Source organism: Larus michahellis, chromosome 1 (genome assembly GCF_964199755.1).
Source record: "Larus michahellis chromosome 1, bLarMic1.1, whole genome shotgun sequence".
In the NCBI taxonomy this organism is placed as follows: Eukaryota; Metazoa; Chordata; class Aves; order Charadriiformes; family Laridae; genus Larus; species Larus michahellis.
Window position 1 is genome coordinate 222,787,709 of NC_133896.1, and position 26,583 is coordinate 222,814,291.

At 45.1% G+C, this 26,583-nt stretch overlaps 1 protein-coding gene across 1 annotated transcript; it reads left to right on the plus strand.

The window, feature by feature from the left end:
- Nucleotides 1-11,496: 11,496 nt before the first annotated feature.
- On the plus strand, nucleotides 11,497-20,025 carry PRSS23 (serine protease 23). The gene is made up of 2 exons (XM_074572503.1): nucleotides 11,497-11,698; nucleotides 16,851-20,025. The coding sequence occupies exon 2, from the start codon at nucleotides 16,864-16,866 to the stop codon at nucleotides 17,980-17,982; it is 1,119 nt and encodes a 372-aa protein (XP_074428604.1). The 5' UTR covers nucleotides 11,497-11,698; nucleotides 16,851-16,863; the 3' UTR covers nucleotides 17,983-20,025.
- The last annotated feature ends 6,558 nt before the right edge of the window (nucleotides 20,026-26,583 follow it).

Sequence of the window (26,583 nt, forward strand, 5' to 3'; positions counted from 1 at the left end):
ACATAATGGAACAGGCCAGCAGCATAATGCTATAAGCAATGTACGCTTAGACAAAGTATGACTTGGAGCGTTGCTGTCACAGACCCTTCTGTGTTCATTGCTGGTAGCAAACAGCTGGCTTTTAATGAAACATAATAGAGAATTTGTTATTTTAAAACTGCTTTTCCACGTATAGCCATGCCTGTCGCAGTACAATGGAGAATTGTATCCTTATTCCTTCATGCTGGCAATGCAGGAAATATTTAAGAAGTGCTTGTTAAGTATTTATTTTAAAATATGTTCATGGTATGTGTCCAAATCAGTAAAGTTAGTATACTCGGAGTCATGCACATGTGTGGTACCTTTTGTATCAGGACATCATGTTTGTTATAATCCTTGCCTTCCATAGTTTCAGATTGCTACAGTAAAAGATGCATAGTGTTATCTAAGTCGATCTCCTGTATATCACAAACTCCTTCGTTTCATCCTATTTCACTTTATCCAACCCATCTCTTCAGTTAGAGAAGGAACTTACTCAAGTTCTCAGGAAGTTAACCTGCTGTATGCCGCAGGTCTGACAACCCAGCTTCAACATGGTAAATAAATAAATAAATAGAATCTGGTAAACAATGGATGAAAAATTCCAGGGAAATTTTTTTTTTGTAGGACACTTGAAGAAAATGGGGAAAAAAGGTTGCTTGTTTTCATTGTTTTTCACATGTCTGGGAATAGAATCAAGCCATTCTTGTACAAAACCACTAAACTTGCTCTTACTTGTTTTCATCAGCCATATATGCACAAGAAGTTTAGAACGGAATGGAGGGTATGGGGTGGATCGCTGTGGTTGGCTCAACCTGTGAGGCTGTACATGGTCCCATGAAGAACTCACAGTCTGTTCAAAGGCAGCGGATGGTCCTTGATGGATATTCTGCAGGAGAGAGGCTTTACTGGACTTAAGAGGTGAATCTAAGGCTCAGCTTTGGATTTGGTCCTTCTTCGAGCAGGAGGTTGGACTGGAAGGCCACCAGAGGCAACCTAAATTATTCTATGGTTCTCTAAATAGATTTAGTGACTGCTGATGGTCTAAATGAATCCTAATGACAGGTCATCTCATGTACTACTGAGAGCAGAGACCTCAGCAGGGAGATGCTTAGAAGAATGTTCAGGGGATCTGGAAGAACTGGTAAATGCTAGGCAGAAGCTAGGTAAGTGCAAGGTAAATAGTTCAAGTTAAAGCTTTGAGAAATGTTGGCCTGCTTTTCCTCGGGAAATGGGACAGTTTAGGTGGCCTCCAAATCAAGAGAAAGGCATATAGACTTCTCTGGGATCAGGCTGGGGCATTAAGCCGATAGAAAAAGAGCAGAGTGAAAAGGCAGAAAAAAAGCACGCACATTAGCACAAATTTAAAACATCATGAAAGAAATCAGTAAAGCAACCAAGAGACTTGCAAAGAAGAAAATAACTAATTTTCCTTAAGCTAATACTCAGTCTGGAAAATAAGCAAGAGGAATCTGCCTGCTCATTAATAAACATCAATTCGACCTAACTGATAACTACTGAATTTAGTGGTAGGATTTCTGTGATCAAACAGTTTAAATCACTTGTTATAACTAAGCCAGCAAGCAGTTATCTCAAACTAGCAGAAATTATATGTCAAAAATGGCATCACCTCTTTCTGTCACTGATAAGGGAAACCATTGATCTCAAGCGTTTTTGAACCACAGGATAAATACCTACTTAAAACATCTCTCTGCAATGTATAGAGAAAGTGACCTAGTCTGAATGATGTATCCTGGATTTCCCACAGTGACAGTGGGACTTTCTGAAAATGACATACAACAGTTTCCTAGACCAAAAATCGACATGGAGAATATATATTAGCCTTGCCAGCTAACAGAGGTATCATTGCAGGAGTTAAATATTATTGCTTACAGCTGTTACTAAAATTAGACATTTTAAAATCAGTTTTCAAAAACTTGTCAGGAAGGTCTCTTGTCCATTACCGTCAATTTTGAATTAGTCCTAAAGCAGAAGGGGAACTGTTAAGGTCTGCAAGAAAGTGGAGGTGACACGAGCATTTGAATAGGATATATGGAATTACCCGGATAACTGTGAGCTTTTCTATTTGATTCCAATCTCAGATCACATAATCAGCCTGATGATATATTTCACAAAGGATTAAAGTAATATAATTAAGATTTATGGAAGCAGATTTTCTCAAAGAATAATACTGCTCTTGATGAAATTATAAGTTTTAGAATAAGAGCAATTGTACTGATACAGTATACTTAGACTTCTAAGGCCTTTGACCATAACGCATCTCGATAAATAGCTGAAGTATGAATAGAAATAACTAGCCAATGATGAACTAAAGGCCGTAATGCATGCCTCCACTGTGATGAATTTTAGCTCAAGACTGACTGTTCTTTCAAATGTCTTTCTGGCTCAAACGAGATCGGCGCAGGGGCCGAGCGCAGTGCTGAGAGGGGCTCAGTGCAGATGCACTGATCAGGGGCAGAGAAGTCCGGCGGGCAGTGCAGGTTGTTAGGCCAGGTCGCAGTGCTTCCTTCTGGCTATAAAACCCTCTTCATGTGGGTAACTTGCCCATCAAGTGAAGACAGACCAAGCGTGTCGCAGCACCTAAGGTACAGCAAAAGCTGGTACTTCTGCCTGGGGTCTTTCCTCATGGCCCAGGTCCACTACTCCAAACAATAGTTATGTGGGATCCTCCTACTAATACCCGAGGATGAGGGCAGTGTCAGGACCTTTACTTCTCCCGAGACTGGCTGAACTACCGTTGGAGAAGCACCTGTGTAGATTTCTAGGTCAAGTGCACTGCTCACTCCTCCCTCCTGTCCCAGGAAATATTCTGCTAAGGTGGCCGTGGAAGGATGACATGGAGTTATATGGGATGCATCTCAGACATGCTGTCTTCGGCTGTTGCCAAATGTAGGCTAAATCATAGAATCATAGAATCATAGAATCATAGAATTGTTGAGGTTGGAAGGGACCTTTAAGATCATCAAGTCCAACCTTTAGCCTACCCTGACAAGAGCCACTTCTAAACCATGTCCCTAAGTGCCCCATCTACCCTTTTTTTAAACACCTCCAGGGATGGTGAATCCACCACCTCCCTGGGCAGCCTATTCCAATGTTTAATAACCCTTTCAGTGAAAAAATGTTTCCTAATATCCAATCTAAACCTCCCCTGACGTAACTTGAACCCGTTCCCTCTCGTCCTATCACTTGTCACCAGGGAGAAGAGGTCAGCCCCCATCTCTCTACAGCCTCCTTTCAGGTAGTTGTAGAGGGTGATAAGGTCTCCCCTCAGCCTCCTCTTCTCCAGGCTAAACAACCCCAGCTCCCTCAGTCGTTCCTCATAAGGTTTGTCCTCCAGACCCCTCACCAGCTTTGTCGCCCTTCTCTGGACACGCTCCAACACCTCAATGTCCCTCTTGTAGCGAGGGGCCCAAAACTGAACGCAGTACTCAAGGTGGGGCCTCACCAGGGCCGAGTACAGGGGGATGATCACTTCCCTAGTCCGGCTCACCACACTATTCCTGATACAGGCTAGGATGCTGTTGGCCTTCTTGGCCACCTGGGCACACTGCTGGCTCATATTCAGCCGGCTATCAACCAACACTCCCAAGTCCTTTTCTGTCGGGCTGCTTTCGAGCCTCTCTGCCCCAATCCTGTAGCGCTGCATGGGGTTGTTGTGACCCAAGTGCAGGACACGGCATTTGGCCTTGTTGAACCTCATACCATTGGTCTCAGCCCATTGGTCCAGCCTGTCTGCTGGACAAGCTTGTCTTGGACAAGCCTGCTTGTCTTAGTGCATATTTTCAATGAGGATGAGAAAGTTCTGTTAAATTCTAAATTTTATTTACAGGTCTGATGCATCGCTCAGCTTCTGGTGCGGTGTTGAGGTCCTAGACTCAGGTCCATAGTCACTATATCTTTATCTGATTCAGCTTGTGCAAGGCTGTATACATGTCATTAAAAATCAAATTTTTCCACTTAAGTCTCTCTCCTTGGTACAGAAGGGATCCCAACTTAGCTGAAAGAGGGCAGATTGAGTGCGTAGCTTTGACACTTCAGAAACAGGCTTTTTCACTCAGTACGTTTAAGAAAGGAAATATTTACAGACCACCAGTAAGTATGTGGTATGTAGTATGGAGCAGCACGGGGCTATTTTTAGACATTCATCCTTGAGTTTTGAACAGCACTTAAAGGCACACTGTGTCAGAAATAAGTTATAAGAAATCCGGACTTGCTATAAATATTCCTTATGGGACGTGTCTCTGCAAGACACATCATCAAATGTTTTTTGTTATCTTCTAGGCTTTGAACTGTAGATGGTAGTAATTAGTGCCAGGAAAGACCTATTAGATTACCTAAACTGCTACATGGTATTCGGGATTGTTCCCTTTCCTAATGTTTTGCCTCACACAGTTTATATATCCTTAAGGAGGGGGAAAATCCCCTGGGATACTATTTCACAGCCAGTTCACACAGTCAGAAATTTTTCTGGTGACATTTAGCCCAAATATATCTTCTCTTATCTCATCGCATTATACTCTTGTCATTATACTCTTTAGTGCCATGTGAAATAATTCCTCCTTAGGGTCCTATATACTCTACACTGCAAACGTAGACTGTTAGATTCATCATATGATAAACTATACAAGTTTTCTTTATTTACCTTTAATCATTTTGGTTGGTTTTTTTTTCTTTTCTTAATGACCTCCAATTTGTCTACGTTTCACATGGAGCTAGGCAGCCATAACTAAATACAGTCACAGCTGAGAAGCATAAAATCGCTATTATTACCTTGCAAATGAAAGATGTCATCTGCCACAAGAGAAGGAAAAGGATCATAGGTTAGTGAAACAGGTTGCCGATTTGGGACAAAAATCATCGCTGTTTTCATAGCTGGATAGACTAGATCTGAAAAACAAGCCAAGCTCTTGACAAGATGTGAACAAGAGCTGCTGAAGAGCAACTCTCTGATGAGGAGCACTTAACTCTGAATGGTGTGTTTCCATCTAACTTTAAAAGCCAAATGTCCTCTCCACATGAGCTGTCTAGGCTGCCTCTATTGACGCCCAAGAGAAAACAATTCCAGACTGCAGTTCATTCCATAATAAATGCAGCACCTAACATGGGTGGGATGGATTGCCCTCTGGAGACACCTCCTCTCCTCTGACTTAAAGATGGCCTTCCTTAGGCTGCTGGCTTAATTTTGATGTGGCTAAAATTAGCTGCGGTTAATCTTGTTTACTTGTTTCCAAGCTAATCATAACTGACCTCTCCTGGTTCTAATATGACTCTTCTTCGCGTTTCAGACCAGAGGCCCCTATCAGAGAGTCCCATGTGCTGGCTGTGATGGCTAAAGAGCCCTCCCGTATGCCCTTGACCTCTAGGTTCATTCCCCTGAGGAGCACTGATTCACATGTGGACTCACAGAAATTCTACCAGCAAAGGTTCATTTGACTGAGAAATGAAGGCAGAACCGCTTATTAAAATAGTCCCAATCCCTGCCTCATTTTCCTTTTTCTTTGTCTCAATAAGCTGGGGAGATACACCTGCTTTAGGTGTCCCCATAGGCCCTACATCCATTGCAGGATGGTCTTGCCAAGAACACCACCTTCAACCCTTCCTCTCCCTGAGGGAAGTTTTACCTGCATAGGCTCTGCCTGTGCTGCCAGATGGAGCGTGGCTAGAACATAGTCTGAAATATGATGTGGTCCCTCATTTTTGAGTCACACCGCTAACTTCAGGGTGCCTTCATGCTGGGTGCAACATGACCAGGCATCAAACTAAGTCTGACATCAAACTCAAGCATCTTTTTGGAAATCCTGCCAACTCTTGCTGTACAAGAGGACTAAGAAAGGCCCTTCCCAGCACCAGCCACGCAGCATCATTGCAAAGGCTGATGGGAAGGTGGTAAAGGTTGGAGCTCACCTGCTCTGCAGGCATGGGCTGACATAACCTTCTCCTCCCTGAGACAACCGCAGGGAGAACCTTCTCCTTTGCCGTGTGCATTGAACACAGGCTTCTCTTTAAACAAGCTGGGCACGAGGTGAGGATGATCTCCAACAGGAGCAGTCTATTCATACCCTCAACGATCTTCTCACTATACAGTAGCTTCATGGGCACATACGGCACTGATAAAGTGTTATAGCTCACCATTCTTAGATGAGTACATGGCGGATTCAAAACCGCCAGACGGAGCAGTGAAACCGACAGCAGAATCTAAACCCAGCAGAGTGAAAACAAAAATGGTAGTGATGAATGTCATCCAGTTTTGCATAACACTGAAGATTCCCATTTTCAGGAAATCCCTGAAGTTCTCAGGGAGTACAGTTGCAGTGGATGTTTTATTTTTCAGGTGCTATTTTGAGATTACTTCACTGTATTGATATGCTGTTTACCCAAATGGTGAAGATGCAGTGTCTTACAAGAATCTCAGTCTCGTTGGAGCAAATCCAGATGCCTGTTTTATTTCAACAAGTTTTCACTATCATGAAATTAAAGGGCCACTGTTAGTTTAAATATCCCTGTCAGAAAAGTTTTCAGTAATATGAATAGCAGTAATTCCCGAGATCTCTATGGCTAAGAGCATATATAGTAAATATGTAGCTGTGAATTTTGAATCAAGCTGAATTCAAAATGTTTTTCCTTATTTTCTTCTTTCTATGCATCTCATAGTTTGATCAAAACTTTCTACATAATATACTCTATTTCAAGCAGGTATTTAGAGAATCCCATGCCCTGTCTGACAGACACAGATAATCCCAATAAGCCTTTCAATTGAGAATTCTAGGGGAAAAAACCAATTTAGTCCAATCTTTCCTCTTGTGTTTCCCATATAGTAGTAGATTACTATTTCAATAATTTCAGAAACTTTCTGTACAGCTTGGGTTGTCTCAGGCAAAGCTCTTTAGTTGCACAGTTATGTCTGCAGGTGGGACTGTGCAGTAGAAACCTTTCCTTGTTAGGATGAATTGCAACTATGTGCTCAAACACCCCTGTTCACCCAGGAAGAAGATGGACAGGCTGAATGGGATTCACTTCACGTAACTGTAGGCATCAAAAAGTTAGATTTAACCTCTCCTAACAGACGATGGAAGGAAATGAGTGCTTTTAAGGAATGATTGCCTGGCCTATCTCATATCCTGTTTTGGGATGTAATAAATCTCCTCCTGAGGTATCCCCTAAACGCCTGCAAAAGGAACCTAGAGTGGTCATACTTAGCTTTTAGTTGTCTTTATTTGGGCAGAGGAATCCTCTCAAAGGCTAAAGCCCTCCACCCTGCTCCACTGCGTCACACTTGCTGATGACAAGATTTTTGCCGACAGCAGAAGGACATTGTATACATCCAGCTGTAAGTTTTCCCACTTGGCAATCTTTCCATAAACCAAACAACTCAGATTCCCAGTCCTCGCATGCTTCCTTTAGGAGCTGACAGCAAAAGCATCTTGCTTCTGCAAACTAGGAATAAGTGCCTCCCCCCCGGCCTTGCATCCACAGTCTTGGAAAACCTGAGAAAAAGAGTTCATTCTCTCTGAGTAGTGTCATCTTGTGGTGCAACCTATCTGAGGCAAACGTCTGGCCATCCCCTCCCCGTCATCACAGCACCCAGTCATGGCACAGTCACCACTCTATTTATCATTGGGACACTGCACTGAGATAGAACGTGCTCTCACGCTCATTGCGCAGACCGGGAACCGAGGCAGCAGAGCCTTCCTGAAGTCCTGCTATGAAGTAGCGGCAGAGATGAGGATAGGACTTGCTTCTCCAAAGCCCCAGTCTGCATCATCCTTGCCTTCAAAACAGACTGTTTTCAAAGGGATAGAGAGTGCTTTCACCTTCAACTTCTTCCTCCCGCAGTTAGAAAGAGGTTTGGGAAACAGGGCACTTGTGAGCAGGGGTCTCTGTCCCAGGGAAGGGGGAAGGAGCCTGCGGAGTAGCTGCCATTCCAGTGGGGAACTCCAAGGCTTTTCTGCTGCATTACATCAGCAGCGAGCAATGGGAGGACTCATTTGAGCCAACTGTGGGTTGTCATTCCTCCTTCCAGACTCAGTGGCCTCTGAAATCACTCCATTGTCTGCGGCAGAATCTGGCGCAGGCCCATAATGCCAGGTTACTTCACTTCCCTGCAGAATAAAAGATTTCTTCAACCATGAGAAATTATCTCCTGACAGTGCCATTCATTAGGGCTCCCACCTGTAGACTGTTTCATTTTCAGCTTACTCGCAAGGTGCTGAAAAGTCAGCCTGTGTGTTATCACTTGACAATATAGTACAGCTAATACCTGTTCACCCTTACGTATGTTGTCACTTGCTGCTCTTTGCCTCAACAATGGCTCACAGTAACACTCCAATCTTGGGCTTCACTCGCTTTTTAAAAAACCTAATGCAGCCCGAGTTCACCAGAGCTCTTGTTTCTTAAGAATTATACACATAGGGAAAAAAAATACATCTGTAATTGCTATCTTTGTCCTCTTTTGAATTAGAAAGTTAAACCATTAGATTTTTTCTATAGGTGCTGGGGAGAACTGGACAGTGATTCATTTTTTCTGCAGGCAGGCATTAAGACAGGCCAGGAGAACTGCCTTTTCTGAGCTTTGGGTTCAATGTATGCCCTAAAAATAATAAAAATCTAGAAGTTTTTTTGGCAACCAAATGCCTTGTAGCTAAATTTCAAACTAAACATTCTTCTCCACTCCTTTTGGCATGAAAGAAGTTTTGCCCGACACTTTCTTTAAGGTTCCATTCTCAGGAGGGGTCCTGCAGACACCAAGCCTTGTGGCTCCTATTCATCTCTCTGTGTTGTACGGAGAGGCACGTAATGTCTTATGATCTGTGTAACTGAAATACCGTGGAGTGGTAGCTGTAGACCAGCTCCCCGGGGTGGCAGGTGCTGTACAAACGTAACACAAAAAGAATATGATCCTTTTCCCGAATCCAAAGCAGAGAGACAGCAGTTAGTCACGGGAAGACAGAGTCACAGCAAGAAACCATCGGAAGTGTGGTGGGATGTCTCTATCTATGGACACTTTTTTTGGATGGGGTGCCTTCGTCTTTTCTAGCACTGACTTCCAGCTGCTGCTCCAGATGAGGAAGGTCTGTGGTCCTGTATTGTACCATGGATAGCCCAGGGTAGCTCAGACCCCTGCAGTTAAGTGAGATAAATCCCGCCATGTGTATCTCTGCTCCCCTATCTGCTGTAAACATTTCTATCAGTGGCGTATCTTCAACGATTGTGTCTATTTGAATTTGTGTCTGGAGATCAAACAGTCCCCCTTCAGTCAGTCAGAATTTATGCACAGTCACTGTAAATAAAAAATTGGGGAAAACATACAAAGAAGGAAACAATTATGCCAATATTTATTCCTTCTTCCCACTGAGACTCTTGAAAACAGCTGTGTGATACTGGAAGGCTGATACATCTGAGATAAAGCTGGAAAACGACATATAGAGACCTGTTCAGTGGAGGGTTTGCAGTCATCTAGAAGCGACTGCAGGGCAATCTGTACTTTGTCAGGAGAGTAAAAGAGATCAAGAGGCCTCGTTTGGTGTGGTGACCTACAACAGTCAGGAAGGCCTGTGCGAGGAAAGCTGGGAAGGCCCTGGAGCACACATGGCAGTTGTGACCGAAGAGGCTGTATGCCCATGGAAAGCAAGAGCCCACCTGGACCACTGCTGCAGCCCTGACTCCCTCCCACTACGTAAGCAAACATCACAATGCTTTCACCTCCTATAAGACATGGCCCACCTCCTCCATCCATGCAAAACAACAGAGGTGGCAGGGCAAAGCTTCCTGAGCAGTGGGACTGCGTATACAATCAGGAGGCAAGTTCAGATAAGAAAGGGATCTGTGATTAGTACACTATTGTTAATGGAGTCTTACTTGTTAGCTGCCTACTGATACTCCAGGTGTCTTCTTCACTGTTGCATGATCATTTCCTGGTGGCCCAAGAACTGATGTCACCAGCCCTTGCTTCCCCCTGACAGCAGCTGTATTCCCTAGCTGTGTTTCTGTTGGAGATCATCGAATCATAGAATAGTTAGAGTCAGAAGGAACCTTGAAGACGATCTACTTCCAACCCCCCTGCCCTGGGCAGGGACACCTCCCACCAGCCCAGGCTGCTCCCAGCCCCGTCCAGCCTGGCCTTGAACCCCTCCAGGGATGGGGCAGCCACAGCTTCTCTGGGCAACCTGGGCCAGGGGCTCACTGCCTCAAATAAACCCAAAAGCTGTGTAAACCCTGGGTATGGAGACAAAAACCTGCCATATCCTTCTGGAGAACCATTGCAGATATAGGTAGTTGTAGGAATTTCACGCCTGGTCCTTCATCCCTTTCCTTGAATTCATCAGCTTCAGAGCTCCCCTTGGTCTCTCCTGCTTCCTGCCTGTGGCTTCTGGTGGGATCCTGCATCTCTCATAGTTGAGAAAGACTTGTCTGAGTAGTTATAATTTTTGTAGCACTTGCTTTTTCCAAGCATCTGTTAAAACCTTTCCACAGACCCAAATGGGGTCGGTGCTAGGCCCAAGTAGACACAAATTAGAAAAATCACATCTAAGAATGTAAGATCCTGTGACATCTCAGCTCCTTGTAGGGTCCTTGTGTGGGGCAGAGCTTTCGCCATGCTTCAAGCTTTCTTAGTCCTTTGTAAGGGTAACAGCAGGGTGAAGAGGTCAGCAGAAGGCAGCAAATAAATCGATTCCTGTGAAATTTATATTTCCGTTCTGGGGTAATGGTGATCAGCTGGGAATTTTTGGCAAAACCTTTTGTGGATTTTTCTTGCGGAGTTAAAACACATTGCAGGGTTTTTGCCTTCTTGGCTCTGTTTTCCTCTTTTCTTGCCAGATATCATTATAAGGATTCAAGAAGGATGAGTAATTAAAACCCATGCAAAGAATGTGTCTGACAATTAAATCCAAAATATCTGCCAGATGAGGCAACATCGGGGACAGACCGCAGAGCTCCTGGAGCGTGTGCCCTGTGATGGCAGGAGGGACCCCGGGGGTTCACCCCACGCCTGGGGACCCTCCGAGAGGGGACCTGCCACACCGGGGACGCAGGAGCTTATGCCCTGTGATGGCAGGAGGGACCCCGGGGGTTCACCCCATGCCTGGGGACCCTCCGAGAGGGGACCTGCCACGCTGGGGACCCAGATGTTGGGGACAAAGAGCCTGCGGAGGTGCCACCACTGCACCCCTCACCTCCCGCCCAGCCCTGAGGTGAGGGGTTGGTGTCCCCTGAGCTGCCCTCCGTGCCGGGACACCACGAATAACAACAAGGATGAGGAAACAAACATAGGGTTTCCCTCAGGAAATAAACGAAAACAGCCGTATAAGAGGGAAAAAATGGGGTGACGCCCCGCAGGGTGCGCTAGGGCGGCGGCGGGTCCGGGGAGGCCTGCGCGGAGGGACGCCCTGCCCCCGGCCTCGCCCGGCGCGGCCCCCCGCAGCGGTGGGACGGGCAGAGGGGGCCGGCGCCGCCGGCAGCGCTGCGGGGCGGAACGGGGCCGGGCGGCCCCGGCGGCGGAGCCACCTGCGGGAGGCGCCGCTCCGCCCCGCTCCGCTCCGCCCCGCTCGGAGCGCGCCTCTGAGGGAAGGCGGCCGGCGGGAGGCAGGAAAGGAGGGAGGGATGGGACCGGTCCCGCCACCTGCCTGACGGCTCCCGGAGACGCCGCCACCGCGGGGAGCTGGTACGTGCCGGGAGGGTGCCGCGGGGTGCGGGTCACCCCCCCGGGGGGACAAAGGGGCGGCGGGGAGGGTAGCGAGGGTCGTTCTCGCCCCTCGGTGCCCCGGGGCCAGCGCTTCGCCTGCCGGCGGGCGCGGAGCCGGGGGGAGCCCCGGCGGTGCGGGGGCAGCGGGCGGCGGGAGCCGCTGTCCCGGCTCGGGGCCGAGCCCTCCTCGCAGAGCTTAATTTTTAACCCGGCTGGCATCAACGGGAGCGCACCCGGCGCCGCCGCTCCGGCGGCCGGCGAACAAAAGGGATAAGGCGGCTTCTCCCCGCCGGCCGGGGCGGCCAGCACCGCCGCTGGCTGGGGTCGGTGGCTAACTTGGAAAGGGTGAGGAAACAGCTGATTAAAAAAAAAAAAAAAATTCGTCTTTGCTGCGACTTGGGAGTCGTTCGGAAGTAGGTCTCCGGTTGAGCCGCTGCGGTGCTATGCTTTGGTTCATCACCGTGACTAAGAGCATCGGTATTTTGGGGGTTTTCTTTAAGAAATCCATCACCCGGTCTCCTCCGGGAGGCGGTTGCCGGAGGCTGCGGCGGCTGTTCGCCTCCTGCCCCCCGCGGCGCCGGGTGAGGTCCCGCCGCGGCCCCGGCTCTCGGGGCGGCCCCGGGGCTGAGCATCCCCCGGCGCTGCGGTGGCCCTGAGGATGCAGCTCCTGGCTTGCAGCTTCTCCTCGCTTGCAGGTTGCCCGCTTCTCTTCAAGTTGGCCATCGCTGTCGGTCTGTTAGTTTGCTCTTCAGTGGAACCGAAGCCTCTTTGCATCCAGGGAGAGAGAAAGAGGGAAGAGGGCAAAAGGAGGCAGTAAAATTATTCTGTAGGAATTGGACTAAGTGGTAAACACATAATGTGATCCCTTTCCTCTCCGTGTGTCACTGACACATGTGTCAAAATATGCGCTGTGCCCGTTGTATATGTTAACGGTCGCCCTTGGCCTGTCGGTATCAAAGTTCGCTTCAGGTTTTCTGAGACATCTCCTCTTACAGCGCTCAGCCCAGCGGGTACGGCAGTGTGACCCCCGCAGCACCCTCAGCATCGCGGGCAGGCTAATAGAGATGTCAGATTTCAGTGGCAGTGAGGCTTCTGTAATTCTTAAAGCGCGACTCAATTATTTTTGCTGTGTTTTAACAAGTTCTGTGACTAAGGAAAGCAGCTGAGGTATTTTGGCACGGCAGTGATTTAGTTCACCTTTATAATTTGGGTTGAGGCAGGTTTTTCGCTCTTACTCTCTTGGTTCAATTTCTTTTTTTTTTTTTTTCCGTGTTTTTTTTCTGGTTTCCAGCACTGTGGAAAAACTTTCTTCATTTCAAAATGTAATGGAGACGGTGCGCTTCACGGGCTTTCATACTGCATGTTCCAAGATTTATTGTTATTTAACCGTCTATTACAAGAACCGCCCCAGAAGTAGTGAACTCCTCCAGAAAAATTACTTGCTTATTAGAAAATGATTCATGTCCGTCCTGAACAAGGCAGTTCTCTTTCACCAACTTGTATCCCAAGGCGTGAATGCCCAGAGCAGGCAGGGAAATGTGTCTGTAAAGTGTTTTAGCGGCGTGGGGAGCCCCGGGGTAGCTGTCACTGTTTCCATTCTCTAAACAATTTTAATGCCATTAGCAAGTGTGATTATGTACAAACCGCTTTCTAGGGGGTTCCTAGGCTGGATATCAGAGCCGGGCTTTGTACTGAGTCGAAGGGTGGATTGAGTTTATGACACAGTTTAAATAGAAACAGAAGAGCAGTACTACAGTAGAGCAGCACGTCGTAATTCATTCACTATCGGTTTGGGATAGCCGTTCAGGGAAGCACTTGCTTCTTACCAGTTTGTTCAATTTGAGAACATCTTGCAGGGTCACCCAGGAATAAATAGCTGAACATAGAGAGTGGTAACCCTGGGGTTTTTTGCAGCTTTTTGGTTTGGTTTTAAACAAAAAGGAAAAGAGAAAGGAAAAGGAAAGAAGAGGCAAACCGGTAGGTCTCTCTTTAAATTTAGATTACTTTTTAAATTCCGTAATTTTTTTGCTTAACCATTTTATTTTTTGAAGAGGAAGGTTCTACACCTTCCTCTACATTTGGTGCAAAGAGGTACTACGTCCTAATTTGGCATCTGGTTAATAAGATGTACTAATTCTATTTATTGCAACCCAGAACTGATTTAGTACCAGTTGTGTCTCCAGATAAGACAAAATTACAAAGACGTCAATAAATGCCTTGGTTTGTGAGGAGCACTGTTTAGCTTCTGTGATCAGGTGTAAACTCACAACTGTATTTCATTGTTAGGTTTTAATAACATTTTAAATAGAAAAGTTTGGTAACTGATGAAAAGGCTTTTTTATCCCATATATCTGCAATGTGATCACAGCACAGAGGCAGCAGGGGAGGGGTGTGGGAAAGCTCGCGCAGAGGCGTGGAGTAAGTCCTGCTTTGCTGTACTAGAGCACAGCGCAGACACAGATAACCATCTTCTGGAGCCTTTTTTGGGGGCCAGCTCGACTCCCAGCTCCTGTCTTGTTCTCGTCATCGGGCGGCTGCCCTCTGCTGTCTGAAACTGCCTTGGGAAGCGTTGGCGTTGCTGCAGTGGTGACGGCAGGGAGATGAAGGAGGGAAGGTTGGAGGGAGAGGTAATTTCCCTTCTCAGCCCCGGTGATGCTCTCGAAGGAAGCGGGGAAGCTGTTGGGCACGGAGTCCCTTCATCAGGTCGCAGCGCTGACAGGCAGGAGGCAATCTTGCAGCTTGTGCAAGTAACTACTAACAAGACGCTTCTAATTTTCCCCTGCCAGAGAAATAAACCAGCCAAAGGCCAGCACTGGGTCTGTTCGCATGAATGATTTTTGGATCCAAGAAGTGGCATAAGTGGTGCAATTTAGGCAGAGATTCCATCAACCAGGAAAGCTTCAAATGTAATTTGTGGGAATAACGTTGGTGTGAAGCAGATGAGAGCAGACTGCTCATAAATACGTGCTCTTAATGACGGGATCTGCTCTCTGATGCACAGCATAACTGTAATTCAGTCTGTTCTCAGCTTCTAACTGGGAGACCAGTAAACATTTCTGCGTACAGTCCTCACTGTCACGAGTAGGGCAGTTAAGAGCTATATTATATATATATATGTATAAAAGTTATGCTAGTGTATATTGTCTTTGTGGGGTTGGAGTGATAACATTTGTCCATTTTACTTTCTTTTTCTGTGTTTTCCTAATCACTGTTATACAAGGAGTATATTTGATATACAGCAAGTGATGCCTGATAGCTTGCAAAGCCTAGCCACATCAAATATTAATCTCTGCCGTGGCAGGAGCCAGAGGAGCCGGTGGTTTTCCTTGAATACATAAGCAGGTCTTTTCCAATTTTGGGACATGCAAAATTACGCAATTCTGATTCGTGTTTAAAATGGCCTGTATTTTCCAGCATGACTTGCCCGTTAGGTATAAAGCAATACATTCTACAGAGCTTAAGCCTGCTAGGAGTAATACGTCCCTTTAAAGATGTGCTGTTTGTTAATGAAAAAATTACCAGCAGAATGGTCACTTCTGGAAGAGTCAATACCTTTCTCTGTGGGCATCAGCAACATCAGCTCTGTTCATCTGTGTCTGTTTTTTGGAATGGAAATGTTTTGATATCCTGCATGAGTCAATTGATATTTTGAACATTGTGTGCTTTAATTATAGCCTTTGTTCCCAAAGAGGATGCTACCAACAATGGAAGAACCCAGGCCCAATATTTGAGTTGGACACCTTTGGACTTTAGCAGTCTGTAGCTTCCGAGGTCTTTTTCAGTGCAGCTTAGGGATGGAGTATTCCTACAAAAAGCATTAGAGAGAAGGATTTTTCTTTTTTATTCTTAGGTAGCTGTGGTCATCTCCTGCGTGATTTGCTTTGATTTACTCATTTGAGGTATTTCAGGAATGATCCTGCCGTTGTGATCAGTTTAACCTCAGCAGGGATTTAAATATGTGTAAGCTCAACATAATTGTGAAGTTTTGTTTGAATAATCTTTGTGTGAGGGAGATCCTGCCTGCCTTCTTGCCCAGGGCGCAATGCCTCCTGCAGTGATTCAGCTGTATGGCTAATTTTCAAATAAACTGAAGTTACACGTTTTCTTGACACAGCACTAGTGCATGCTGTTCTCTGCAGTCTGAGACACTCTGCCTGTGGTTCATAAACACATTTACAGTCCCATTTGCCTCCCTGTGCTCAGAGGAGGTTGGTTTGCATTTCTAATTATTCGAGTTTATAAAGGAGTAAGCCAGTATGTTAACTGAAAATTCCCTCAAGAATTGTAAACTTACTTCATTAGCTGTGTTCATTGTGTAATCATGTCACCCTTTCTCATGTAAGCTTAGGGGAGAGCGAATGCTACGTGGAGCAGAGACCCTCCTCTGGTAGAACTCATGCCAAGGGAAGCAAGTCTCCCGTGCAGTCACGTTCAGCAACCCAGCTCCTGTTCAGGTTACCTTCTTTGTCCACCCGCCTGTTCCTACCATCCACTTGATGTCTCTGGCAAAAACAGCAAATGGTGTGAGGTCATTTAAGGACCTCCCTCAGTGGAGTAAGAGAGTAGATGGGAGCTTTCAGAGAATGCTGTAATCCAGATAAAGACAGACCCATTTACTCATTGCAGGAGCTATGGTTTATGAAGTGTGGCTGCCCCATCCCTGGAGGGGTTCAAGACCAGGCTGGATGGGGCTTTGAGCAACCTGGTCTAGTGGGAGGTGTCCCTGCCCAGGGCAGGGGGTTGGAACTAGATGGTTTTTAAGGTCCCTTCTAACCGGAACCATTCTGTGATTCTACGAATGCAGGAATTTACGATGACTCGGAATTTTCTTTACACCGTGGGAAGGCAAATACCATAACTTTCCACCAATGTCAGCTGGGAGTTGGTTGCTCAGCACACCTAAGGGTTAAATGCTCTGTGTTTCAGCGTTAACCTGGGACTACTTGTTTCAAGGTACAGGTTAAGGCATTAGTTTAACATTGAGAAACTGAAGTACTTAATGATAGTTGACTCCATTCAAATCGCTTGACCCTTATTATATATACTTGGTTAGTATTTATCTACCTTAGCAAGGCAGATTAACGTTGCAAGATGTTTGGGTGAGTAACTGGACTTCTTTTGCTTTCCACAGACCGGCATTCAGAATGGCAGGCTTGTCCACTTTAATCCTCCTTTTGTGTGCTGCTAAAGATGTGATGCCCTCCAGTTCTCACTGGAAGCCAACATGGCCATCGTACAGAGTTCCAGTTATCCTGCCACGGTCTACCCTTAACTTGGATAAACCGCAGTTTGATGCTGAAGCCAGACTGGAAGTGGTATCTCCCTGTGGCCCAGAGTGCCACAAAAGTTCTCCGCTGCCAACTTACGAAGAAGTGAAGAACTACCTGTCCTATGAAACCTTGTACGCTAATGGTAGCCTCACTGAAACTGAAGTGGGCATATATATTCTGAGCAACAGTGGTGATGGGTCTCAAGGCAAATCTCGAACTAAGAGGCAGATCTATGGCTATGACAGCAGGTTTAGCATTTTTGGGAAAGACTTCTTATTGAATTACCCGTTCTCCACGTCCGTGAAGCTATCTACAGGTTGCACGGGGACACTAGTGGCTGAAAAGCATGTTCTTACTGCTGCTCATTGTATCCATGATGGCAAGAGTTACGTCAAAGGAGCTCAGAAACTGCGGGTGGGGTTCCTAAAGCCCAAACTGAAAGATGGCAGCAAAGGGGCCAATATCACCAACTCAGCAATGCCTGAGAAAATGAAATTCCAGTGGATCCGAGTGAAACGGACACACGTCCCCAAAGGATGGATCAAAGGCAATGCCAATGACATTGGCATGGATTATGACTATGCCCTGCTGGAGCTCAAGAAGCCTCATAAAAGAAAGTTTATGAAGATAGGTGTGAGCCCACCAGCACGACACTTGCCTGGAGGGAGGATTCACTTCTCTGGTTACGACAATGATCGTCCGGGAAACCTGGTTTACCGTTTCTGTGATGTCAAAGATGAAACGTATGACCTGTTGTACCAGCAGTGTGATGCCCAGCCAGGTGCGAGTGGATCTGGCGTGTACGTGAGGATGTGGAAGAGGCAGAATCACAAATGGGAGCGTAAAATTATCGGAATATTTTCAGGCCATCAGTGGGTGGACATGAATGGCACCCCACAGGATTTCAATGTAGCTGTTCGTATCACACCCCTCAAATACGCACAGATCTGTTATTGGATCAAAGGCAACTACCTTGACTGCAGGGAAGGATAAAGACAATGAAACTCCTAGAAAGCACTTATGACTGGTTTTAATTACTCATCTGAGGAAAGGCTAGACTTCTGCTGCAAATAGATGCGATCTTGTAACACCGGGATGTAATACATAGCGTTTCAAGCAAGCCACTTTGTTCTCAGGACAGGGGCTGTGTGCTGCTGTCATTACAGCTTGAAACTGGGGAGAAAGGAACGTCTGCAGGGTGGGGAAGGAGCAGGTGGACTTGCTGAATTTGCAGCTGAGCAACTGAAGATTAATTAGGGGCGGATCAGTAAACAGTACGAAATCAGAACCGTCTCCAAAGAATCTTATAAAAGGGACGCTGTTGACTATCTCATGCCTACAATGTTTGTTTTAATAAATCCTAGGATTAGTAGAAATGCTTTGATGTGAACTTTTAAAAGAAAATATTTCTATGCTGTTGGGGGCTGAAGAGGGGCATTTAATGGTGTTTGCAACCCAAACATTACAGCTTTGTGTTCCTGCATGAAAAAGGGAGTGTGAAAAGGGCAAGGCATGCTCTGTGGGAGATGAATGCCACACAAATAGCGTGAAGGGTAAATAACTGCATAACACTTCTAACCTTCTTTCGGTCTGAGCGATTTGAGACTTTACTAGTAACATAGTTAAGAAAAATGCTTTTTGAGCAAACAGGCCTTGATGTTGCAAGGACTTGACTGTGAAGATGATGCTGGTCGTATGAGCAGTGCCATTGCATCCTGCTTTGGGAAACAATTGGGCTTAAATCTTTATAGCATCTGGGGCATAGTCTTACACCTAGCAGGATCCCTGTGGATATACTCTTGTAGAAAATGTATGGGGACAGAGGCTTGTTTTCTGTTATGACCTACTTAGATCTTTTAAGAAAAATCTCATGTCAGCAACTCAGATTTTCAGAGGGGAAGCCTGTCTTGGGTTCTTGCTGGCCATCTGAATTGCTGCCTGCAAAGCAGGTAAAGGGGAGAGCAGGACAAGGAGTCAACTGAGTTTCCTCCCTTTTTGTTGAAGATCCACGCTGTTCTACCTAAAAATGCACCAGGTAGAGGGACCCTAGATTTTTAAGTGTCTCTCTGTCGTATCCCTTTGACAGTGTAATTTGTATGGCATCTTGACTTCAGTTTCTTGTGTTGTTTGGGGTAGGAATCCTCCCCCCCATCAAATTGTTGAGTTACAAATAATTCGTGGCAAATGCAGAGTTCAGTAATTCTGCAGCTGTAATAGAGCCACATTGTAGGGTGCAGTCTGAGTTTGCTCTGAAGTGATGCTCTGCTGTCTCTTACAGATAAGTGACTTACATTTTTAGTGTAGCAGGACTGTAGTTTGAAACAAGAACTGTCTTTTATAGGTAAAATAAGTCCAGCCAAATACTTGTAGCTCAGCAAGCAGCATCAGGAAGTCAGTGTGGTCTGTACAAACAGGGTTTCTCAGGTGGATTGTGCCACTCTCTTGCAGCAACATGGTTAAGTACATGCTGCCATGCCAATATTATTTTCTTAAGTGGGAGGATAGACACTGGTTTCAGTTCCAGTTTCTCTTCCATCCATCTCGCTGTCTCCTGAAGCTTACCGAGTTGCCCATGGCTCTTGGTGTTGTGGGGCAAATGCAAGTCCCTGGTGTGAAGTGGCAGAGCTGGGAAGGAATGAATCCAAGCAGAGGTTCCCTGTGCTATACAAGGAAAATGTTAATTCAGCTAAGCCTTTTTTACACTCTACTAATTACTATGGCATTTGTAAACATATGCCTGATGGTGCTTTATCTTTGTGATGGCTTTGGCTCTAGTTCTGAAAAACATTTTTTGCTAGAGCTGCCTATGATTATTATTTTTATAGGTGCAGCGTACAAAAACATGGACCCTCTTGTGGGCTTTTGGTGCACTCAGATACAAGCAGTTACTAATGCTTTGAAATATGAATAATCAAAATATGTATCTGATGGTCTTTTTCTGCCTTTTATTTTAATTTTCTTTACTTTATGGCTGTTATCTGGAGCACTTTTGTTTGAATGTATCACAGTGAATAAAGAAAAGTTATGGAATTTCAATGCAGACATTCTTGTATTTTTACTGTGCTTGGGTTGCACTTTCAATCTCGTTTCAGTTACTTATTTGGAAGGACGTTCAGATACAGAACAGATGCATTGATATCCTCAATGCTCTTTATTCTCCTTCAGTTTTCTTTTGTCCCCATGTGTTATAGAAGTTGGTGTGTCTTTTTCAGTAGGCTTAATTACTCAGTGTCTTTGGACAGTAATAATCAATCTTAGCTTTCATGTAATTGTTGCCGTTCCAGAGCCAGTCATGAGCCCAGATTAGTTAAAACTGAAAATAACCTATTAGACTAAAGAGTCACATTTTTTTATTAACTTTAGGGTCAATGACCTATGGAGGAATTTGAACCAGTCAGTATAACATCATAAATCAGGTCCATCTTCTTTTTATTTTAGTTGAAGCAGTCAGAAAAAAGTTCCTCTGAAGCCAACAGTGAGACCTATGTTTTTTTGAGGAGCACTGGAGTGCAGAAATGTTCTGCGTTTTGATTTGGGAATTGCTGTCCATATACCCTTCCTGGTTTATGGATGTGCACGCTACGTCACGTGGGCTTGAGAACATCAGTCCTGGCTTGCGGGCCATATTTCCCATCCACTGGTCCTATGTTCTCGACTGCTTTGTTGGACTGTAGACTGAGATCTTTTATTCTCTCAAGGTGACTGGCAGAGTGGAGTCGTGTAGAGGGCAAACGAGTTAGAGTAATTTGAGCAAGTTGTTTTTTTTTTTTTTTTTTTAAAAATATGTATGCAGCAAGTTTAATGTAATCAGTGGTGGGAGAGTCTCTTTTTACTGTACACCCTATGCAAACAGTCCAGATTGCTTTTGGAAAGAAAAGCAAATCTCAGATAACGTGGGCAGAATTGTTGTGCTAAAGCTCAGCATTGTTTCGCCTGCACCCACCTGAGTTGGTGGTAATTTTGCCGACGTATTCATTCAGAGCGGGGCTGGGCCATTGCTGGGCGGGTTTGGAAACTGCATTTGGAGTCTATGTATGTGCTTTGGTGCTGCAAAGAGGGCTTTTTAAACCAGACCTTTAAACCATGAGAAAGACGGCCATGCAGCCAACATAGTTCATCAAGGAGACACGAGTAACTAAACTATATACAGGCACAACACTAGAAATTTCATTGTCCGGCTGATCATGAATGCTGAGAGTCTGCAGAGCTGAATTGAGTCCCTCATTATTCTCCTGTCTTAAGGCAGAACAGCAGATGGGTACAGAGGGGCTGTTTCAGTTGTGAATGGAAAGGATTACAGTCTTCTACTCCTGCATCTTTAAGAGGTTGACGTAAGAAAAATTCTAGTTAATATGATATGACTCCCTCGGAGAATAGTGCTGGAGAGGGAAACGGAGGTCTCGAGAAAGCACAGACCATGCCGGGCTCCTCCAGAGCACACAGTGAATTTAGCCTGCTGAAGACTGCGGAGTATCATCAAGTTTCGTTCTCAGAGGAAAGGTATTTTCCTTGCATCTGTAATTGTTTTGCAGCTGAATTCCCAGGCCTGCCTGTTTAGAGGGCAGCCCTCGTCTTAAAACGTTGCGCGCTGAACTCCGAGCAAGTATAATACATGCTTGAAATTCTTTTCCGTGTTTCCACTTAATCTGCCATTTGTTAGCGCGTTTTGGTAGCGTGCCAACGCAATATGCACAGGCCTGGAGACAAGAAGTTTTCAAAGAGTGGATCAAGTATGATGGGTGGGCAAAAAGCTTCTTTGGTTCCCTGGAGCAAAAAGGAAGCGCGGACAGAGAAGAGCAGCGAAGAGTGAAAGGGCAAGACGAGTTGTATCACAGGAGAGCAAGAGTCCTAGGGAATGGGCTGCTGCGTATATACGCGCATGGATGGATGTGCATGTCCATAGGGTTTTTGTGAATAGTACTGTTAATTTCCATTCCCTGTTCTACTAGGGACAGAAGAAAAACTTATGAGATGAAGTAAATTAAGCCTCTTAAAATGAGCACATAAAACCAAATCTGAAGCCAGTGTGCAGCACGCATGAGAAGTTTAGGCTGTGAGTTATCTATAGGTACACAGGAAAAGCATAAATCGGTGACATTAGAATTAGGAACCTGATCTTTTCCACCCAGAAGATGTTTTTTCCTGTCTCACATACTGACTATTAGGTTGCGTGTGCATCGTGCCTGCTGTTAAAGGTAGTGTGGGCTTTTATAGGTAAATGATTAAACAAGAGAAGAGAAAAGAAACATCTTAGCATGCCCCAAACGCTATTAGCAACACTGATTATTCCCAGGATAAAATTATCGGTGGTGCTTTGGGTGTGAATTGATTTTGAACTAAATGAGAATAGGCTGAGTCATGAAGCAGGCTCATACTGCTTTTTTATCTAAAGATCTCGAACAGTAATTAAGTGATTGTGGCTCAAGGGGAGACAATGAACGTTCATCTGCAAACTTTTTATGGACAATGTTTATTTTTCTTACAATAAATTCCATTTGAAAGATAAGTATGCATCAGCAGAGATCTACAAGAAGTTAAAAACTTCTATTGCTTCACGAAGCAAATGATCATGATATAAAGTACTCCGTTTACATAGCACGTATAATGGAAGTATCTGATACACGTCAACTGACATTTGCTCATTTGCACTCGTTTCAGTTTTGGAAATCACTGTTCATGCCAATTCGGTGAGTAGAGAGTATTTTTCTGGCAAGCCTGGCCAACTCCAATACAAAGAGCGTGTTCATGGAATATTGACGTGCGATGGGAGTATGAACGTTGTTAGCTCTTATTGGAGTGACAGCAGTAATAAGGTATAATAAATTTTTCCATCTTATCCTAAAAAATGACCTATAACTATTTTAAGCCACATAATAATGATTTGGTGATTTGTCACAGGTTACATACATGAAGATTTATTTTTTTTATTATTATTTTTTGCATCTCCTTACCAGTGAAGCCAGATGTATTTACTGCTATGGGCAGGGCAGAAGAGGACAAAAACGTTCACATTTGCAAAAGTTCATTAAAGGCTTCTCTAACATAAAGTCCCACTTCTGAGCTGAAGTTGAACTGTATTTGCCATCATACAGAAAGGGGTAGGTTTAAATGGGGTAGTTTAGATGAGTTTAAGCCTGAGCTAGCTAGAAAACAATTCCTTTTTTGGTATTTTCCCACCATCTGCATCCTTCTTTTTCTGTTCCTGGCCATCCTTGGAAAAGAAAACTTCCCATGATGAAAAAGAGTGGACATCCTTAAAAATAAGGAGATAAGGTGCACTTTGGAAAACCTCTTCAACTGGTATTTTTGTGCTTTGCTGCTGCAAAGAGGGTGCCTACCCAATGGCTTGGCTGGTCTCGGCGTTCTGGGACAGGCAGACGGCACCTGCTCTGGTTTTGACTGAAAATTTCCATCTGGGTCAAAGAAACTTTTCTGATAAAAACTTTTTTGAAATCAGGATGTTTCAACAAAGTTTCGGTTTCTGTCAATTACTATACAAGGTTATTTTTCTAATGAGTTCCCAATCAGACCCTGGTTCAGAGAACTTGTCCTGTGGTGGTGTTCTGGTCCCCATGGGAAGGATGCTTCGAAGATGATATTATGGCTTATAGAATCATAGACTCATCTAGGTTGGAAGGGATCTTTAAGGTCATCGAGCCCAACCATTAACCTAACACTGACAAAACCCACCACTAAACCATGTCCCCCAGCACCACATCTACACGTCTTTTAAATACCACCAGGGATGGTGATTCCACCACTGCCCTGGGCAGCCCGTTCCAATGTTTGATAATCCTTTCAGTGAAGAAATTTTTCCTAATATCCATCCTAAACCTCCCCTGGCACAACTTGAGGCCATTTCCTCTCATCCTGTCACTTGTTACCTGGGAGAAGAGGCCAACCCCCCCTTGCTACAACCTCCTTTCAGGTAGTTGTAGAGAGCGAGAAGGTCTCAACAGCATTCACCAAACTCTCTTGTCCAAAAGTCATGTTTTACCTGAATTTATTGCAGTTTGGTTCATTCTGAATGGAGCACAGAGGGGCTAGTTTCGTTGTTGGTAGGGAAAGGAGCATGTGAGAGGTAAGCACCACTGCAGAGTAGGGTCAACCGGCCGTGGGACCAGAGGCTACAGAAACAGGTGGAACAACAGGGGTTTTCTATCCTCTGGATCTCACAAAAGCTTCACTCAGCGAAGAAGCGTGGGGTGGAAGAAAATGTCACACTGGGCTTCATCCCGCACCCACCAAAGTTTGCTATTGTCTTGGGTGGGAGCAGGATCCGTGCGCAAAGGGATCTGCCACATGGCTTAAATGTCATCAGGCGTGTGGGAGCACTTCTCTTCAGCCAGCCCTTCTGAGCGACCATTGTGGCAATGAAAGGGCAGGAAAAGTTTTCCCAGAGCGTGTGGGTGGGGGAAAGGCAACCCTTCATGCTGGGAAGGCACCAGATGTGCGGGTAACTGAAACCTCTTTTCTCTGAAATAAAGGCTTGGGCCGAGTGAGCTCCGCAGGTGGAAGGAGAGCAGCTTTGCTCAGCAGGACTCCTCCCCGTGCCCAGAGATGTCTCTGGCCGCAGCCGAGCGGGAGGGGGATTGCCACACTCTCACCTTTATGGATGAACCACTCAATACCTGCCTCCTGCCTCCTGTGGGGATTAATTATTTAACAGGAAGAAGAATAAAAAATAAGACAATAATCTGAAAGAAGCTGTGAGATGCGTTCGATTCATCGTACCAATGAAGTAACTGTTTACAAATGGGTACCCAGAAATACTCATATTTTTTCTAAGTACCGGTGGCCACTGCTGTTGTTGCCAGTGATAAAAAGATTAACTGGACCCGAGCTTGTAGGTACTGTGGAGACATCCGCATTAGAAACTCACATTTCCCAGGCTTCACTGTAAAAACAGACTTTCTGTCTCCTTGTTTCCACCAGACCTCATTCAGGAAACACAATCCCCTTTTAAGTGCATGATCTTAAGCTTTGTATAATGAAATATCTTTAGGGTATTTCTCAGTAATCGGCTCCCTGAGTTCTTCCTGTGAGATATTCTGCCGCTCTTCCCAGCTTTGTGTCATCCGTGAATTTCATTAATGTGATCCTCCTTCTTGTGCAAATGTTGCTGGGGAATATATTTAGTTAAGACTGGCTAAGAGTGATGCTTGAGAAGCTGTGCTCGTAACCTCCCTCTACCCTCATGGTTCCCCTTTCAGCACCTTTTGTCTCTGCTTCAGCCAGACCCTTGGGCTAATAATTCCCTACATGGCTCCGTTTCAATTGCTTTGCTGAAATCCAGTTAGAGGAGGTCCACCAAAACCAATTATTATAAATTAAACCGTTGCTTGAGCAATACTAAGAATCTGCAATAAGTTATGTGCAAAATAGATGGCCTATTTCATCGCGCTCGCTTTAATCTTTATTTTAATGTTCACCAGAAATAAAAACTTCAATTAAGGTTACAGTTTTGGGGTATGGCTTTTTGTGTAATATTATCAAAATAATTGGGGGTCTTATGGGACAAAATCTCAAAGTTGTCTTGGGTTCAAGCTTGTGAAAAAGTTGTGTACATTCATTTGTATTAAGCACTAATCCGGAACATAAACTCTGTCTTGGTTCTCTTTCTTCATATAGCTGATTGTTTAGAAGCTGATAAACCACAGATAAAGCCTAAGGACAGAAGTGTGGTTTTTTAGTTCTCTATAGCTGCCTTATTTGCATTGATACTAATCCGAGAAGTCGCAAGATCTTCATCATCATCATGACGATAAAACAGCTCATTCTTTTGATGTCAGATAAAACACTATTTTGATGTGATTCTGAAGCCAAGAATCATAACATCTGCTGTCATAATATCTCCCTCTACACTTGAAAGGGCTGTGAGACATCTGGAAATAGAAGAATCTTTTCTTTTGACCCATAAAAAAATAGCGTCGCCCTCTTTTTCCTCCCCATTTTGACTCTTGCAATCTGGAAAGATTACAAAAACAGTCTGTGAAGTCAGTTTATGGAAGGCTTTATTAGAAATCCTCTGTTTGAGGTATGAAATATTTTGCATATTTGAATGAAAGAGTTAAATCCGGAAACAAAGTTAGGAATATTGTCAGCACTAGGTCATGCAATCCCCCACTACTTCGGAGCCGCCACTGGTGAGAGGGGCACGGTTCCCTGCATCACCACCTTGCCTCTGACACGGCCTCGGAGGGGTCTCCAGCACCAGGGGTGACCTGGCGTGGGCTGGGGGCTGCCAGGACACTGATTTCCCCCACCACAGGGCAGCAGGGAGAAGTCCTGGGTAGCCCTGGCTGTTTGGCACCCAGCTGGGATTTGTGGTTTCCGGAACCATCATGGTGTAACTGCTAAGGTCATGTACCCATCTGACCTGAGAAAATCCTGTTTGGTCGCTCTTAGGTTCGACTAAGGTACTTCCATATCTCCTTCTTGGGTTATTGCGGTTTGGGTTTTGGCTTTGATTTGCTCATCTCTGTTGTTAGCTGTTCCCAAATTGCCGTAATTATGTCTTCCCTTGTGATACAGGGAGAATTGCAGCCTCTGGACTGATGTGCAGGGAGACTTCTGGCTACGTCTGTACCAAGC